The sequence below is a fragment of the Netta rufina genome, assembly GCF_964035555.1.
Source record: "Netta rufina genome assembly, chromosome: 4".
NCBI lineage: Eukaryota > Metazoa > Chordata > Aves > Anseriformes > Anatidae > Netta > Netta rufina.
Genome location: NC_140127.1, coordinates 37623460 through 37639218, shown reverse-complemented (window position 1 = coordinate 37639218; position 15759 = coordinate 37623460). Strand labels below are relative to the sequence as shown.

At 42.1% G+C, this 15759-nt stretch overlaps 1 protein-coding gene across 1 annotated transcript in view; it reads right to left on the bottom strand.

The window, feature by feature from the left end:
* The window catches only part of SLC7A11 (solute carrier family 7 member 11), a gene marked incomplete at both ends in the record, with an annotated part of 58665 nt that extends 48437 nt beyond the window's left edge, over positions 1–10228 (bottom strand). Inside the window, 3 exons of the mRNA XM_084285683.1 lie at positions 2458–2573; positions 6903–7029; positions 9952–10228. Coding sequence (XP_084141809.1) covers positions 2458–2573; positions 6903–7029; positions 9952–10228 — 520 coding nt within the window. The remainder of the gene's footprint in view (positions 1–2457; positions 2574–6902; positions 7030–9951) is intronic.
* Between the last annotated feature and the right edge of the window lie 5531 nt (positions 10229–15759).

Below are 15759 nucleotides of genomic sequence, written 5' to 3'. Positions count from 1 at the left end.
GATGGCCATGAAGAGGAAAGGAAGAACTGCCCTCCATGTCCGTTTTGTGTAAGAGAAGAAATATTAGGTTTAAATTGTAAAAAAAGGATATTTAGGTGAAAAACAAATGAGAAAACTTTTTTATAATAAGGATAGAAAGAAAAATGGGCTACAGAGCTGGGTGAGGATGTAGAAACTCCTTCTCTGGAGCTCTGAAGACAATTTTAGACCAACATCTGTCAGAAATTGTTTAGGTACGCTGACTGTTTTGGGGAGCAGGGGATCACCTAGAGATTTTTCAAAATCTCTTCCTGACTTTTCCAGTATGATGAGAAATGACGAGGTAAAACTATAAAATAAAGTTTCACTCAAGGACAGAGTTTAACCGTGCTTCTTACTACCTTTCTGCCCACGTAATAAAGACAGATATGTAGCAAGCGCTCTGTCATCATAGGTGGTAGAAGGGATCAAGAGCGGGTAAGACGACAAAAAAGCACATCATTTCACTTTCTGATTAACGTAACACAATTTTCAGTGGAAGCAAACACTACCTTTGGCACCATTAAATTGGATTATAAGATCTTCAGGGCTCCGATGTGTCTGTGAGGCTCAACAACATCTTAATCTTGCCTATTGCTCTGCCTACATGCACAGTACAAAACATTCATAACAATTTCCACCCCAACAGCTAATTGTTACAGTACAAGATTAACAGCCGTACATCCTCTGGTACCTGAGCTTAAGTGTAGCATACGACCAAAACCCACTAAAAATGAAACTCCACTGCAGAGCACGCTGCAAAATTACAATAAAGCCTCAGCCTGACATGTCCGTGTTTCTCTCAGCACCATCCCATTCACAATTACAAACTTTCTCCAGGAAACTCTTGCTTCAGTGAAACAACAGCTCATCCTACCTGCTCTGCACAGACCCTTGGTCACCATAGGAACAGTCTGCTGTGAGCTCCTATCTCCCTTTAGGGTGTAATTATTTCTGCATATCTCCGCACCCCCCCTGCAACGCTACTTCTTTGTTTAATTACTTTGTGTAGCCCTGGCTTATCACACAGATTTTCAATTAAATTAAAAGCAATAAAAATCTATTTTAAAGTGTTCGCTTATTGTGCTTGAATCACACGCACTTAACAAAACACTTTTAACGGAGTCCTCACTTAACATTCCGTCACAGTGACCTTGAAGTTGCTGAACATCTGTTTCACCCTTATCTCTTACTGAAATATTTTAGCCAGATGTATCCATAAAAAGTCATTGACCTCAAAATTCAAGCCCTTAATTCAATTATTCCTATGAAACCTATAGTTTGTGCATAATTAATTCAGAAAGAAATGTGGTCACACAGTGCTTTTTTTAACACTCCTGCCAGAAGAGCTCTCTTACCAAGAGAGCTCCTACACAAAGCTTCAGTAACCTGTAGACTGCAAATTTCAATGTCAATTGAACTCTCTACCCCAAAGAAAGAAAAAGTAATCCGAACCTATTATTGTGCAAAATTAAAGTGGTCTCCTGTGTGCCTTTGATCACTTTGCAAGTCTTAATTCTTTTTTCCAGTCCTTTTGTTTCTGCTATGTGCACTGGCCAAACTGAAAGGAACAATCTGTTACTAATTACTCAGGTCTGCTCCACAGTCTCCTCCCAGCACAGCTGAGTGAGTGTGTGTGTGTGTGTGTGTGTGTGTGTGCATGTGCGAGGAGCACCATCCCTGGTAATTGCACAAAGATGGAAACAAACCTCCAGTGCCACGTGGAGCAGAGCCTCATTCACACACCAATCCAGGCAGACTGAAAAGTTCCTGGTCTAGGGGTAGCCTCCTTCCCCCCCATCAGCTCCAAACGATCCCTTTACACTCATTACTTAGCAAGAGGAGAGCAAACTGCTGGTAACCAGCATGCATTTTCACCAAAGTGCACACCCTGCTCCCAAAGTCCTTTGGGTTCCTGCCTCCCGAACTGCGATGCCTCAGTAAGTTTTATCACTGTGCAGGACAGGGAGGGACTAGAAAAAATGATCTCATGTTGCCTGTGCTCCAGTCAAGGGAACTACATTTCTTCATGGCATCATACTTGGCAAGTACTTGCCTCCTAAAACAGAGGTAAAGCAAAGCACTTAAAATCAAGTAATCATTCTTTCCTATCTCTGGCACCGGCTCACCATCTCTTAGGGACTAAAATTGCTTCCACAAAAATAATGAGAGTTTTGCCATTAATTTCAGTGGCAACAGAATCAGGGTAGGCAATAGATTTTCTCTGCCATCAATAAAGTCTGGTATTCTTTTTACTACTACATATGTTCACAAATACACAAATCAAGGCAAAAAGTCATGCTGATGCCCTTGGCACGGAATGCACAATCATTCTGCAGTGATTCACAACAAACGACTACCTGTTCAGGGTGTGATTACTTATTTTTTTTTAATTTACATAATCTTTACTCTTCCTGAAAACTAAAGTTGGATACTTACTGATGCCAACAGCTGTAATAAGTTTGATTGCAAGTTCTGGGATTTCACACTGCATAAAGAAAGGTTCCAAAATATACCGTCCAAATGCCAACGATATCACTGCTGTGGCAGCAGGGCTAGGGTGAAAAGTAAGAAACAAAAAAAAATCACAAAATTAATCTGCAGTAGTATGTAAACAATATCCATTTGGGATCATACTGTAAATTTATTATCACAGAACTGCAAAGTGTACCTAACTGTGGTGCCTGTTAGCAGCTATGCCACCAGGTACCATGATTTCTGAGTATAACAGATAACCATAAACAGTTTGGCTTTGCTCAGTGATGATGATCTTGCCAGCATCACTTCTTTCCATGTTCACTCTTACAACTTTCGTGTTGTGAAGAAAGGAAATGTATCAACACAAATTTTCCCTGCCGTGCTTGAAGTGAACGTGGCCACAATTAAATTGCATGGGCAACACCCTGAGTGAAAGTTGTTGGGGACTGAACTTTTAGTGGCAAGGTACATCTTACCCCTCACAGACAAGCAAATTAATCTCAGTGAAGCTGAGAATTCTGCTGTACTGAAATAAGCATCCAGAAGTTACCCAAACCTATTAATAAATCTGGGACAATGTAAAAAAAAGACAAGGTAAAAAAAAATGAATGAAAATGGTATACCCTAAAATGCAAAGAATTTTTATAATGTTTCCTACTTTTATTGAGTAACAACTTTCCAGCACTGTGAGAACAAAAATCCTCAAAAGTACAGAAAGTCCTTTCCATGAAACGGGAATGCAAGGGAAAGCAGGCATGCAGGCGTCTACAAATTTGAAGTAATATTCATAGTCTTTCTCTTCAAGACAAGCTAAATGTTTGCCAGGAGCCCTAGCACTGGCATGTATTACCATTACTTTGCCCTGTGCCTGAGATCAGACACTGTCTGCACATTACAGTCTCAGCGGTCTGTTCCCATGTGCCTGGGGAGGACACTTTTTCCCTCCTCAGGACAGCTGGTGGTAACTGTGCCTCATCACACTTACACACAGCAAGGAAAAAAAAGGTATTTGATTTTGCCTCATATTGTTTTTGTGTTAAACAAGAGTCCATTCAAATTTGTTATGAGGAATCCAGAACATTTAATAAAACAATGCCTTAAGTGCAGAATATACATCTCCCAGAAGAATTTTAACAAAAACATAGTTGCTATAGAGCAGTGTTAAAACTCTGCAGAGAAGTATTATTCTTCATTGAATGCTAGAGGAATTTTCCACAAGAGAGCTTTGCTTTTGAGACAAAAAGCACTTTCTTAGCACCATGACTCAACCAAAAGGTCACACATTGTGTTGGACCAAACAGCAGGAGAGCACAGACCAGAAGCATCTTCCTAAGAAAGTTTCTGCAGAGACAAGTGAGGATTGCTGCTTGTGTACACCCCATGCACAAGAACCACCCCTCTCACTGGCCAACAACTGGCTTCACAGCTGCTGCCTTTGCTACAGGCTGAACGCCCCCTGCATGAGCTTTACCCATCCATTTGTTGTCTTTACCTTGGTGGAATATTTCTGATTTACATAAGCAGATCACCAGGCTTCCAGCATTTGAATGCTGCAGACTGCCAAAAGTAGCTTGAACTGGCCTGGATCAGATGGATCAGATCTTTGGAGCTTTCCCAGGTCTTTTTCCTCAGCCTCTGCTCCTTCCCCCAGAACTTGGATTTTTCTCTCTCATTTTAAGAAAAGCCTTAATAAAGTGGCAGTCCCTGTTAGCTCCACAATGTTCATCTTTAAAAACAGAGCTCTTAAATTATACCTTCATTAAATATCTAGTTAGTTATACCTTTAATAAATATGTAGGCCTCCTGTGTTCCCACATTTGAGGGGAGATGGTGGTGATGGTGTGCCTGGCTAGCTGAGGCAGACGTTGAAGGGATGGAGCATATTCCTTTTTACTGCAGTCAGAAAGAAAGATCGGCAGGCTTCTAAGATCTGTACATTCATGAATGCACAGAAAGTGAATTAGCAGCTTTCATTTAAGGGCAAGAAAAAAAAAAAAAGCAACAGAGAGAGAAAAAAAAGCCACTGGGAGAAGGGCAGGCCTACTGCCGGCAGCACATACCAGAGGTGAGTAAGTCACCTCTTTGGCAGTGCGCTCTTACCTAACCTGTGTTTAGCAACCACCATATACAAGCACTACAGACAACGTGTTCACACTGTCATCTTCACTTGTGTGAAAACTCTTTTTTTGTAGTATTTTTGTAGGTTTGTAGTACACCCACAACCTGACTCCTAGGGAGAAAAGGAGTTCCTACATGTACTGGATGAGGAACAACGTAGCGTAAGGCACTTCTGAATACGGGGGGATGCTAGCAGTTTAGTCAGTGCACGGGCAGAATTTAAGTGCATCCTACACTGTAAAAGAGGGGCTGTAAAGATATATGAGGAGAGAAAAAGTTTATTTTGGTCGTGGCTGCTCCAGAGCCTGTGGGTGTGATAATTCTGTGTCTTTCAGAGGAGAAAAGGCTTAACTGAGAAGTGCGTGTGCAGTTTCACCCAGTGAAAACACCATAGGTGCATACTAAGTCCCAAATTCTTTGATAGCAGTAGCCAATTAGTTTACGATGCCAGAGTCAGACAGGAGACTACATGGAGTTTAGGCAGCGCTACTCTGATCATCACAAGTTATAACAAGTACGTCTCCCTTGCTGCCTCTCAGATTTGATGATTAAAGAATCCACTGATGTTCTTTCCCATGTGCAGGATGATTATTTACTGGGTGTGGGGCAGATCACAATGACTAAGAATGTTTTTATGATACTCCTGAGACACTGTCATATGTACAAAATTTTTTAAACATTTCATGAGGAGAGGAATTTCTGAAGTCTCGTTTCTTGTGGGTACTTATGCCTAAGCTAATAGTGTCCCCTCTGCCCAGTAGGGTGCAGATTAACAAGGGGATTTCTACCATTACTCTCTTTTGTTGATTCTCTGTTGTGCAAGGATATAGCTATGTTCACACCACTGTTTCCTTCAGTGAAAACCATAGGTCTGCTTCCTCTATCTGGTTTTCTCTTTGGCAAGAAGATAATATTATTAAGGTATCTACTCCTTCACTACATTTGGTGGAAATTTTGCAATTTGTGCAAGGGTTACCGATGAGTGAGGAGGATGTGAGGGACCATCTGACGTACACAATTATTTCCTCTGAAAACAAGATAAGGATTTATGGATTCATAATGACTCAGCACTCTTAGTGCTTTTAAACTCAACAGGCTATGCTAGAACTTGTCAATATTATGTAAACATAGCTGTGATTTGAGATGAGGCTTGTGCTTTTGTGATTCATTTGCTGGTTTCAGAAGAGAGAGGAAAGGAGTGCTAACTAGCCTAAGGCTCGCATGGATCACTCCTGAATTTATTTTACATAAGTGAATTGCATTTGCTACATGTAACAAGCTTTTCAGCCTCAGCAATACTATCAAAAAAATAAAATAAAATAAAATAAAATAAAATAAAATAAAATAAAATAAAATAAAATAAAATAAAATAAAATAAAATAAAATAAAATGGGCCATATTTTAGTGTGATAACAAGATCCAGTTACATTATGAAAATTTATTTGCTATGGTTTCGTAATTCTGCATCTTCATATTGTAATATCTTATACAAAGTCGAGGGCTGCATCAACCACACCACATCAGTACTTCAGACATTTTAGATATGTAAGGACTTCCTGTTGCTTTATTTGCCCAGCTAGTGCTTTTCATATTAACTTCTTTTAGACATTGGAACAGGCTGCCCAGGGAAGTGGTGGAGTCACCATCCCTGGAAGTCTTTAAAAGACGTTTAGATGTAGAGCTTAGGGATATGGTTTAGTGGGGACTGTTAGCGTTAAGTCAGAGGTTGGACTCAATGATCTTGAGGTCTCTTCCAACCTAGAAATTCTGTGATTCTGTGATTCTCTAACACACCATGAAAACAAAATACAGGGACTTGAACTGACATCTAGAGAATACATGGTGCCCCGAAATCTTAAATACACTGGGCAATAACTTTGCTATGCATTATTCCTGTATGTATAGACAAGAGCAACGACTCCAAAAGCCACTTTCAAGACTGACAAAATGCAGAGGTGACTTTTCTCTTCCACTGTATTTCAAGTAGGCACAGGTATTAACATTAATGGGTACAGTAAGCTTAGCAAAATTAAACAAGTAGCTGAATTTGTGTGACAGGCTTTTTTCATAGAATCTTTTTTTTATACATGAAACATTTTTTAATGTTTCAATGCCAACAAGCAAAACAGCATTGTTAAATTCTCTGAAGCAGCTGTACTAAAAAACTTAGCTCATATGTCAAGATATGTTTGATTTCTTTTGCACATCATGTGTTGGAGAGTTTTCTTCATGACTGAAAAGCATATTGCCATCAGAAAAGAAACAGAGAAAAGCCATGATACACTTACCGAATAATGAGTAATTCCACCCAGACTCTCACAAAAGCAGGTAATGGGCCAAAGGCCTCCAGGATATAGGTGTAGTGACCGCCAGATTTCTTAATGCATGTTCCCAGTTCAGCATAGCAGAGGGCACCTGTAAGAGTTAAGCTAAGGCATCACGAGATATCCAGAAATACCTTTCCAAACACTTGTAAGGTAAACAACGGAGGTGCTGCAGTATCACAACTTCTGATACATTTTAATCCTCTTTCTTTCAAGCAATTTTATAAGTTTCGAGTCATTCAGCTAGACCTGCAGTTACCCAAGCTGTACATGTATGCAGTTACATTTACGTGAAAGCCACTGAACAAACTATTTGCTAGCAAGGTGTTTCATTACTCATCCGTGCCTTGGGAAGAGGTATGACAAACTGCTGTGTCACGCCAGCCACCCCAGCTGGCCCGGCTAAGTGAAAGCCCTCTGACACACATGCTTGTTATCAAACTACGATCAGCTCCTTGCAGCCTCAGAAATCCCTGCCTTGCCCCTGAAGGAAGGCCTAAAGACTGCATTCCCTCTCCTCAGCCATGGGGAAAGCAATAGACAGACTGAAGTTTGGAAGCAGGAATTGCAGGTGGAGGATTTTCCTCATTATTACCCCCAACACCTTACATACAGAACTCTGGGAATGGCTTGGCCCTGGCTTTCCAACACCAGTGCAGTGCTGTGTGTGCAACCAACACAATGGAAGCTCTGCTCATTCCTGCATTGCCTTAAGTACAGACAACTTCATGTTGTCTTAGCAGGGGGCTCACTTCAACACTCAGTGTCTTTACGACGACTAAAATAAAACCAAAATCATCATCATGTTGCCACAGTGGGGAACCAGGTTCGTGCAGAAGTGGTTCAGGCCCCCTTGGGTGAGCATTAGAAGCACTCACAGTAAGCAGCAGTTCCCAGGGAGGTCGCCAAGGCTGCCTCCAGCACAACACACTGCCTCAGCCATTATGGAGCAGGAAAAAGCATGCTGCAACTATGAGGACCTGCATGAAGGTTTCTTTGCCCGTGCATCGTCTGCTACTGTTGTTTAATGAGCCATCACCCAGCCTCAAAGCCAATGGATTCTCAGCTCCATAGGTTGACCTCATCAGCAGAAAAAAGGTTCGCCACCTCAGTTCAATGTCGGCAGCCCTTTTGAGAGACTCTGAGAAGCCACAGGAAAACCAAAACAAAGTTGGCAAGCACTGAATCACACAGAGCTATGATCAGCAACATGTACGAAGTCTGCTCCCCGCCTGCTTTTATGCTACTAGACTTTAAGATGAAAATTACAGTTGTCAAAACTACCTAACACACACCAAACTGGATGGAGCTGTAAGACGTTATGACACATTCCATCCTCCTTCCTTCGCTTTGTTTGGGGCTTTGCAAAAACACAACAACTTGTATCTGATCATCTTCAGCTTACTTGGAAATGTACTCAATGAAACACTTATAGCCACACACACACACATAAAAAAAAAAAAAAAAAAAAAAAAAAAAAAAAAAACACCTATTGATGACTTTTCTCTTTCCAGCTTCTTCTGTAGTGGCTCAGGATGAAATCAAACTGTGCTTTGATACATGTTACACAGACAGCCTCAGCAAGACCTTAGGTGATCTTTGTATGAGATTTTATTATATCATGCAGGAAATTAAAAACACCCATGATATAAAAATTATGAAAAAATAACTGTAACGGGTCAGAGAAAAGAGGTAATATCTTTTGCTGGGCCAAATTAGACACATCTTCACATCCTGAGATCTGGGAAATGCCCAGGAAAATCCATCTGATTTTCTTCCACAGACTTGACTTCACAGCCAGAAAATTACTAGTATTAAAATTATGTGATGCTTAAGCAAATTCTAGTTTAACTGAATCTAAAGACCAAGGTATTAGAACAGGGTTGCAAATTGCATTTGAGGTCTTTATAGGGGAATTTTGCTTCCTGGCAGGACTTCCATGCTAGCACAGCAGGTTACATTTCACATTGTACCAAAGCATTTAACATTTGACCAAAATAGTTCCTAAATTTCTTGTATTGTCTGTTTGGCTTGGGTGGACTTATAGAGTCAACGCTGCCTTTAAGTTCAGAGCCAAGTTACACAGGGTGGCATTCGCATGTTCCACCTATTAAGCAGACACATGTTAGGCCGTGTTTGCCTTCTTTACCTCTTGCCAGAAAACAAGTCGTCTCTGTTTTAAATAAAGCCAATATTCATGTTAGTTCTTCAGCTTCTTTGAGATTAACTCATTAAGTAGGTCAATGGACCCTCTGTCCCACAGAAGCCAGGGTGGGGTTTTCCACTCTGAATGGGGGCTTTGTGTACAGAACAAATAAACTGGCATTCTTCAGAATTTAATACTGTTAAAAAAGAAACACAGCAAAATTAGTAAAAACTGTCACGATCGGCAGGCCAGCAACAAAATTCACATTACAGATTTGTTTCCGTCATGCTCTTTTTTGCGACCCAACCTTTCCAAGCCACATCGTGAGCGGGGAATAAAGGGAAAAACAGTAACACAAGACCAGGGAGAAGGGTTATTAGTATTATTACTTTGCTCCCTTTCACGCCAACACAGATTATGTCCAGTGGGAGTTATTCCTCCCAGACCTTGACCGAGCCTCCAGGGAACTGAGTCAAACTGTCTGAACATTTCGCTGGTGCTCGGAATGACCCGTGTGCCCCGCTGCCAGGGGCCTTACAAGCAAATGGTGAACTACTTCTCACAGCCAGAAGGAAAACATTATACATATAGCACTTTTTATGGCATAAAGCAGACATTCGCTTTTCCTTTAGGGGTCCGTGAGAAACGATTTGCGCTTACAGCCTGTGTTGACACGGCACCAGGGGACAGGGACTGCACAGCGCTGCACCCTCCACACAACCTATCACACAGCAAAAGCCTTCCGCAGCCCTATTGGTCCTCCAGCTCCACACTGTGCCTTGATATCCAATGGCAAAATCAGACAAAAAATAGAAATAATCCACCAGTTGTCCCTCTGGACCAATTAGAAACTTTTGAGAGACTTACCAAAGAGCGAGAGGATGCCACACACTGTCCAGACAGTCAAGGACATGCCCACACTGCCTGTGTTCTTCAGGATCCCTTTGGGCGAGATGAAGATGCCGGCTCCAATAATAGTGCCAATGATGATGGAGATCCCCCTCAACAGCGTGACTTTCTTCTTCAGCACAACCTTTTGCTCCTGGGCTGGCTGCCCGCTGTCCAGAGAGGACAACCTGCCATTAGGCTGCCCCTGCAAGTAGCTCCCATTAGATGCTGTCGGCACAGCAGCTTTCCTGACCATGCTCCCGTGCCACCAGCACGCCGACGGCAGGCACAGCCAAAAAGTTTGCAGCAGCAACTCAAGGCTTTTTCCTCCCTCTGTAGCCAACTACTTAAGCCTCTTCCTCTGCCTGCTCTTATCTGCCAAGCTGCTCCTACGCGCAGGTAGGGAGCTCCTGAAGCGTGTTTTACCCTTCCCTGCTGCCTGCGCAGTGCTCAGCAACACCTGTGCTTTCCCCCAGCTCGCCGGTGCTGCCCTATCATTGGAAACCAGCTCAGCTTCCGCGTGGACTTGTATTTAAGCTCTTGTCATACCAAGTTACTCCAGCTGAATGATGATGCAAATTCTCCAGGTTTGCATCAGCCATTTGAGAAACCTCTGGCATTACTCAGCACTTTCTTTTTTTTTTTTTTAAACGGTAGGGGCATGTTGCACAACCGATCTGAGCGTGGTGGGAAGAACAAAGCCCTCGCGAGGAAAGCGAGCCAGTCGAGCTCAGCACATCACCGCCGACACCCTGAGACACACACTACCCAATTTTTAAAGCAACTCGTGCTCAGAAATAAAAGCCTGCTGAAACACAAAGCTTGTCGGAGTGTGAGGGGGAAAAGGAATCAAACAGGATACGTCATCTCTGGGTCTAATCCAATTTCTTTCTCTTTCAAGCCCTCGCAGTGAAAGTTCAGTTTGTGTAGCTGAACTTCTTGCCCTGCCGCCACCGGTCAGCCTCCCCCTGCTCAGCATCGCCTACCTGCAAACCTCCGCAGGCACTGCCTGCACCTACCTAAAGCCTACATGCAACCCCCCCTGAGCCCCTGTCGCTTAGCAACACACCCAAATCAAACTCATGAAAAATCTAGGTTATTTCCCGCGTACAGTAATTTCCACCCAGGCAGTGTTTATGGGACATTGGTAAGCAGCTCGGCAGTGCCACTTCCCCTTAAGAAATAACCATTGAGGTTTGCAGCGCTCTCTGCTTTAGGATCTGTCAGGAGAAGGACAGCACTAGAGCTGCTCTGAAATCAGAAAGTGCCTTTTGTGTTCCCACCGAGCTTCTCTGAGCAGATGAGCAGGCTGACAGATGCACACAGGCTTCTGTTTCACTACCTGATGACTCAAACCTGAGGAATTAAACTGTTAAAAAGAAGAACATTCTCATAAAGCAGAGCAAAAATCAATAGCCTTCAAGCACTTGTAACCTAATCAAGGGACAGCCTGTGCCAAAGGGGAAAAATCCTGCCCAGCATAACTTTTGCAGCTGCTCGTGGCTTCAGATTAGATCAGTGCAAAGAGAAATGATCCCTGCAGTTCCTGCTTAATTAGGACCTACGATGTGTGTGTGTGTGTGTGGGGGGGGGGGGGGGCAGGTAGATAGCAGTAAAACATTTTATCATTTGCAAAGCAGGCACTGAGCTCAGAGCACAACCCTGCTTTCAAACTTGTTTGGCAAACAGGAGATACTGGAGTATTAAAACACTGCAGCTGTAAAACTCCAGCATTTTTAAAGCCTCATATTTTCAGTTATAACTCACCTGTGACAGTTTGTGTTGCGATGATCTTTGAGGTCCCTTCCAACCCAAACCTTTCTATGACACAAGGCATGCCAAAGCTTATCAAGTTTAAACGCACGCAAATATAAACAGAAGGGATTTTAGCTTTTGAGTACATGCTGGTACTGCTTGCCTATTTTCTGAACACATCCTACCCCTTCCTCCACCTGCTCCTGTGAGCAGCAGCTGATCCCTGACCCTCCATATAGCTTGTACTCCTGTTCCCAGTACACCTCGTGTCCGTCCCTTGCATACACACCACTGGCAATGGCAGGCAAGACCTCTTCTTGTCCCCACACAGTCCAAACCAAGCCAACTTTCACAGCACCCCTAACATGCGACACAAAATAGCTGTTATGCTACCAGAATTGTTTGCCATTCATGTGCATTTGTTGGGCTGTCCCCCAGGAAGATTATAAATGCCTGAAGTAAGTAACTAGATTAAACCAGGAAAAAGCATTAACCTGGGCTGGGCTGATGACCTTCATTTTAATTTTCAAAGGCTGTTTAATGATGAGACACATGACATCTTAAAGCATCTGATAGCTTAAGGTAGTCATTCTTAACTAATGCTTACCCATTATTTCAACAGGAAGATGGCTCCAAGATCAAAACCAAAGTTCAATCAGCTCCCAGATGATCCTAAAGCAGCTCCCAGCAATCCAGCTGTCTGCATCAGCTATTCAGTAGAAATGCTGGGCAGTATAACGGTTTTCTAATTTTATTTGATCACTGGCCAGAAGAATGCAAAAATGTTCTGAATCCACATTTGCCCTTTGGACATCGCTATTAACACCCCCCCACGCAGGGAAAAGTGTGCTTGCTGCTTCTGTCATGTGGGGATAGCAGGCATACAAAGCTTAAGACTGTGGAAAATTCCCATACTGAAATTTCTAAGGTGTGAATCAAGGAGGGATGGAAACAGAGCTCACTTTTTGCTAAATATTGGCAGCTTGCTACTGATCACGCTATGCACAGCTTTCCCGGTGGATGCTATTGCATACACAGCTTCCCAGTGCTGTCCATTAATAACAAACATACATTTAAAAACGAGGACCACTTTTCCTCCTCTGCATTCAAAGCCTGCTTCAAACTATCAGGACAGAGAATACTTATTTGGTGCCAAGGGATGATTATCAGCTTCCTAGAGATTTCATAAGAATCTTCTGCCAGCTGAGCCCAGCCCCAATGCTGGATAGGGTCCATCACTGTCTGCTACCCCACGTTACCCCACACATTCCAAATACCTTCTCATCATCTGTAGCCCACCAGCCTCTTTTATTCGGGTTATCCATCAGAGAGCAAGGGCTGTGGCATCACTATGCAACCGCAATACTACCTACAGTCAGTGTCTTTTTCAGAGAGCTCTTCTGAAAGCACGGGGCTTAACCTGCCCAACATTCAGAACGGCCCTGTTCTGTCCTAAAAATCTGCTCTGGAAACAGAACAAAAAGATAAAAGGTGCAATTTTCTATAGACTGATGAAATTATTGGAAGTAATGTTTCTAAAGACGATTCTCTGAAACTAAACTTTCAACCCTTAATGGCAGCTGGCATTGTGCAGAGCCTTTTATTGTTTCTCCTCCTTGTTTTGTTTTTGTTTTCTCCACCAATCCATGGACATTTTCTCCTGAGCAAACATTTTAAAGCATAACCCAGATCATCACTGTGAAATGGCTTCCTTTTGAATTGCACCATCAGCCCTGGACTACATCATCCCTTGCCTGTTTCAGACAGAATCCCTTATCAGGTGGGCGGGCAGGCAGGCAAGGCTCCTGCGCTCCAAATCTGCAAAGAACTACAGCGCTACCCAAAGGGGGGAGCCTCACCACACTGCCTGACAGCTGCCACCAGGACCAGCAGTGCTGCTGGCACCACGCATGTTGGCTGTGATAACCCCTCTGACAGCTGCCCTGCAGTACTCTAGAAAATAAAATACTCGAGCATCACAGGGAGCGATAGTACTGCAGCATTTCATATGCTGAAAAGACTTGATACTGAGGCACTGAAGTTTTTCACACTAGTAGAGCTTGTGCCAAATACCCAGACACAGCTACACCTTGATTCTGAAGAAGCTACAACAGGGATATTTCCCCTGGGAAATGCTACCACACATACACACACACACGGCATTCCCCTGTATGGGAATGCTACAACACACGCACAAACAAGTAAAAAAGCTAAAATTCAAGTCTGGACTTGAGTTTCCACTTCTCAAGCCCACAAAACCTCCTTCAATTAAAGGTGTAGCAAGCATATCTTGATAATCCTTCCAGACATTTGTATATCTGCTCATTGCATCAAGCAAATCAAGAGTCACAAGCCAAGCCTGCAGGCCACACATTGCCACAGTGACTAGAGACACAGGAATCAAAAAGGAAGTACAGCAAGACTGAAGAGGCAAGGAAAGCCCCGAAGTCTTCTGTGTGGGTGGTGAGGACTGAAAACATTGCTTAGAAAACTGAGCTGAGTCTTCTGCATAATCCTGACTGTTTCCAGCCTTGAAAAGCAGCCCTGTAGGAAGGTGGTAGTCTGGTTTCAAATGTCAAAGGAGAGCAAAATACCTTCAAGTGTTAGTTGTTTTTTTTTCATGTAGATAATCTAGCATTGAAAAGTTTGGACTGGGGATTTTCTATTCCTTTTGTAATGTTAAGAAATATTTTAACTAGCGTTGGGAAAAGAAAACAATCTGTAAGCAATTTAAAAGCTAAGGTGTCACTGGGAATTAAGTGAGAAAAGCATCATCATGAAGTACAGAAGTGTCAGTAGATCAGGACAGGTTTTTATGTTGTAATGAAAACCTGGAACTGTGAGAAGATGAAAACAATCTGGTATTGTCTCTACTACAGTCCAAAATTTTAGTTTAAAAAATGGGATTTCAGAGAATGCAGGGGAGGTGTTATTTTGTAGTCAGAGACTCGCAAATTACTCAATTATTTTGCATTCCACTTTGTGCTGAATACAAAGAAGACACTTTGAAGGAAAAAAAAAAAAAAAGAGAGAGAGAGAGAGAGAGAGAGAGTGAAATACATCCCCAGTTCAGAAAATTTAAAAATAATAATAATAAAAACCAAAAAATACTAGAAGAAATCCAAAAGCAATTCAAATGTTATTTCTGGTATTTTCAGTAAAAGGCTTCCAACGAAATGCTTACGCAGTCAGCAAATAAAAGTCTGGTTTCAAGAAGACTGCAGACAATGATAGCACTTTAGAAAGCAAATACTTCTGAAAGATTCCCTGTCTCCAATTTGCTGATAGCTGCCTATCAATTTTCAGCTAGCAAAGAAAAAAAGGGATTTCAGAAATCCTTCCTATTTTTCTCACTACTAGAGCTTTATTTCAAACAGCAACCATGATGATTTCAGCCAAACTGTTTGACATTTTAATGATTTTTTTTTTTAATGGGAAAGAATCATCACTCCCTGGTGCCAAACAAAAAAGCTCCAAATGAGAGAAAGCTGATTCTTACTGAAGCCCTACATGTATGGAAACATCATTGTGCTTCATACCATCTCATTTTTCATACGGATCTATGCAATTATAAACTAAACAACTTTACTTTGTTTGAATCAGCAGAATGAGACAATTTTCAGAGTCACTATGTTATTTTTCCTTGTCTTTTGGATGCACATGCTGAGATGCCCCCATGACTTTCAAGAATCAAGACCTTGGGGGTAAATTTCTGTCAAAACTGCATGTGCCAGATACCTGTCACAACGGCAGGATTCTTGTTGGCTTCAGGAAGCAGAGAATTTCCTTGAGCAGTCTCAGCCTAGGCAGATCATATGAAAAAAATTAATTGGTGTTTCTGAAAAGTTAAGATATCTAAAAAATCAAGACAGTCAATTAGCACTGAGAAGGCTTTCTTTGCTAGTTCATTTCTCCTTTTGCTTGATAAGGGCTCTTCACAGTAGGTAAAAAGTTTATAAAGTGAAGAAATCATGTAAGAGCTGCTTAGATTATCACATTTAGACTTGGCAATTTAACTACTCCCCATTTGCT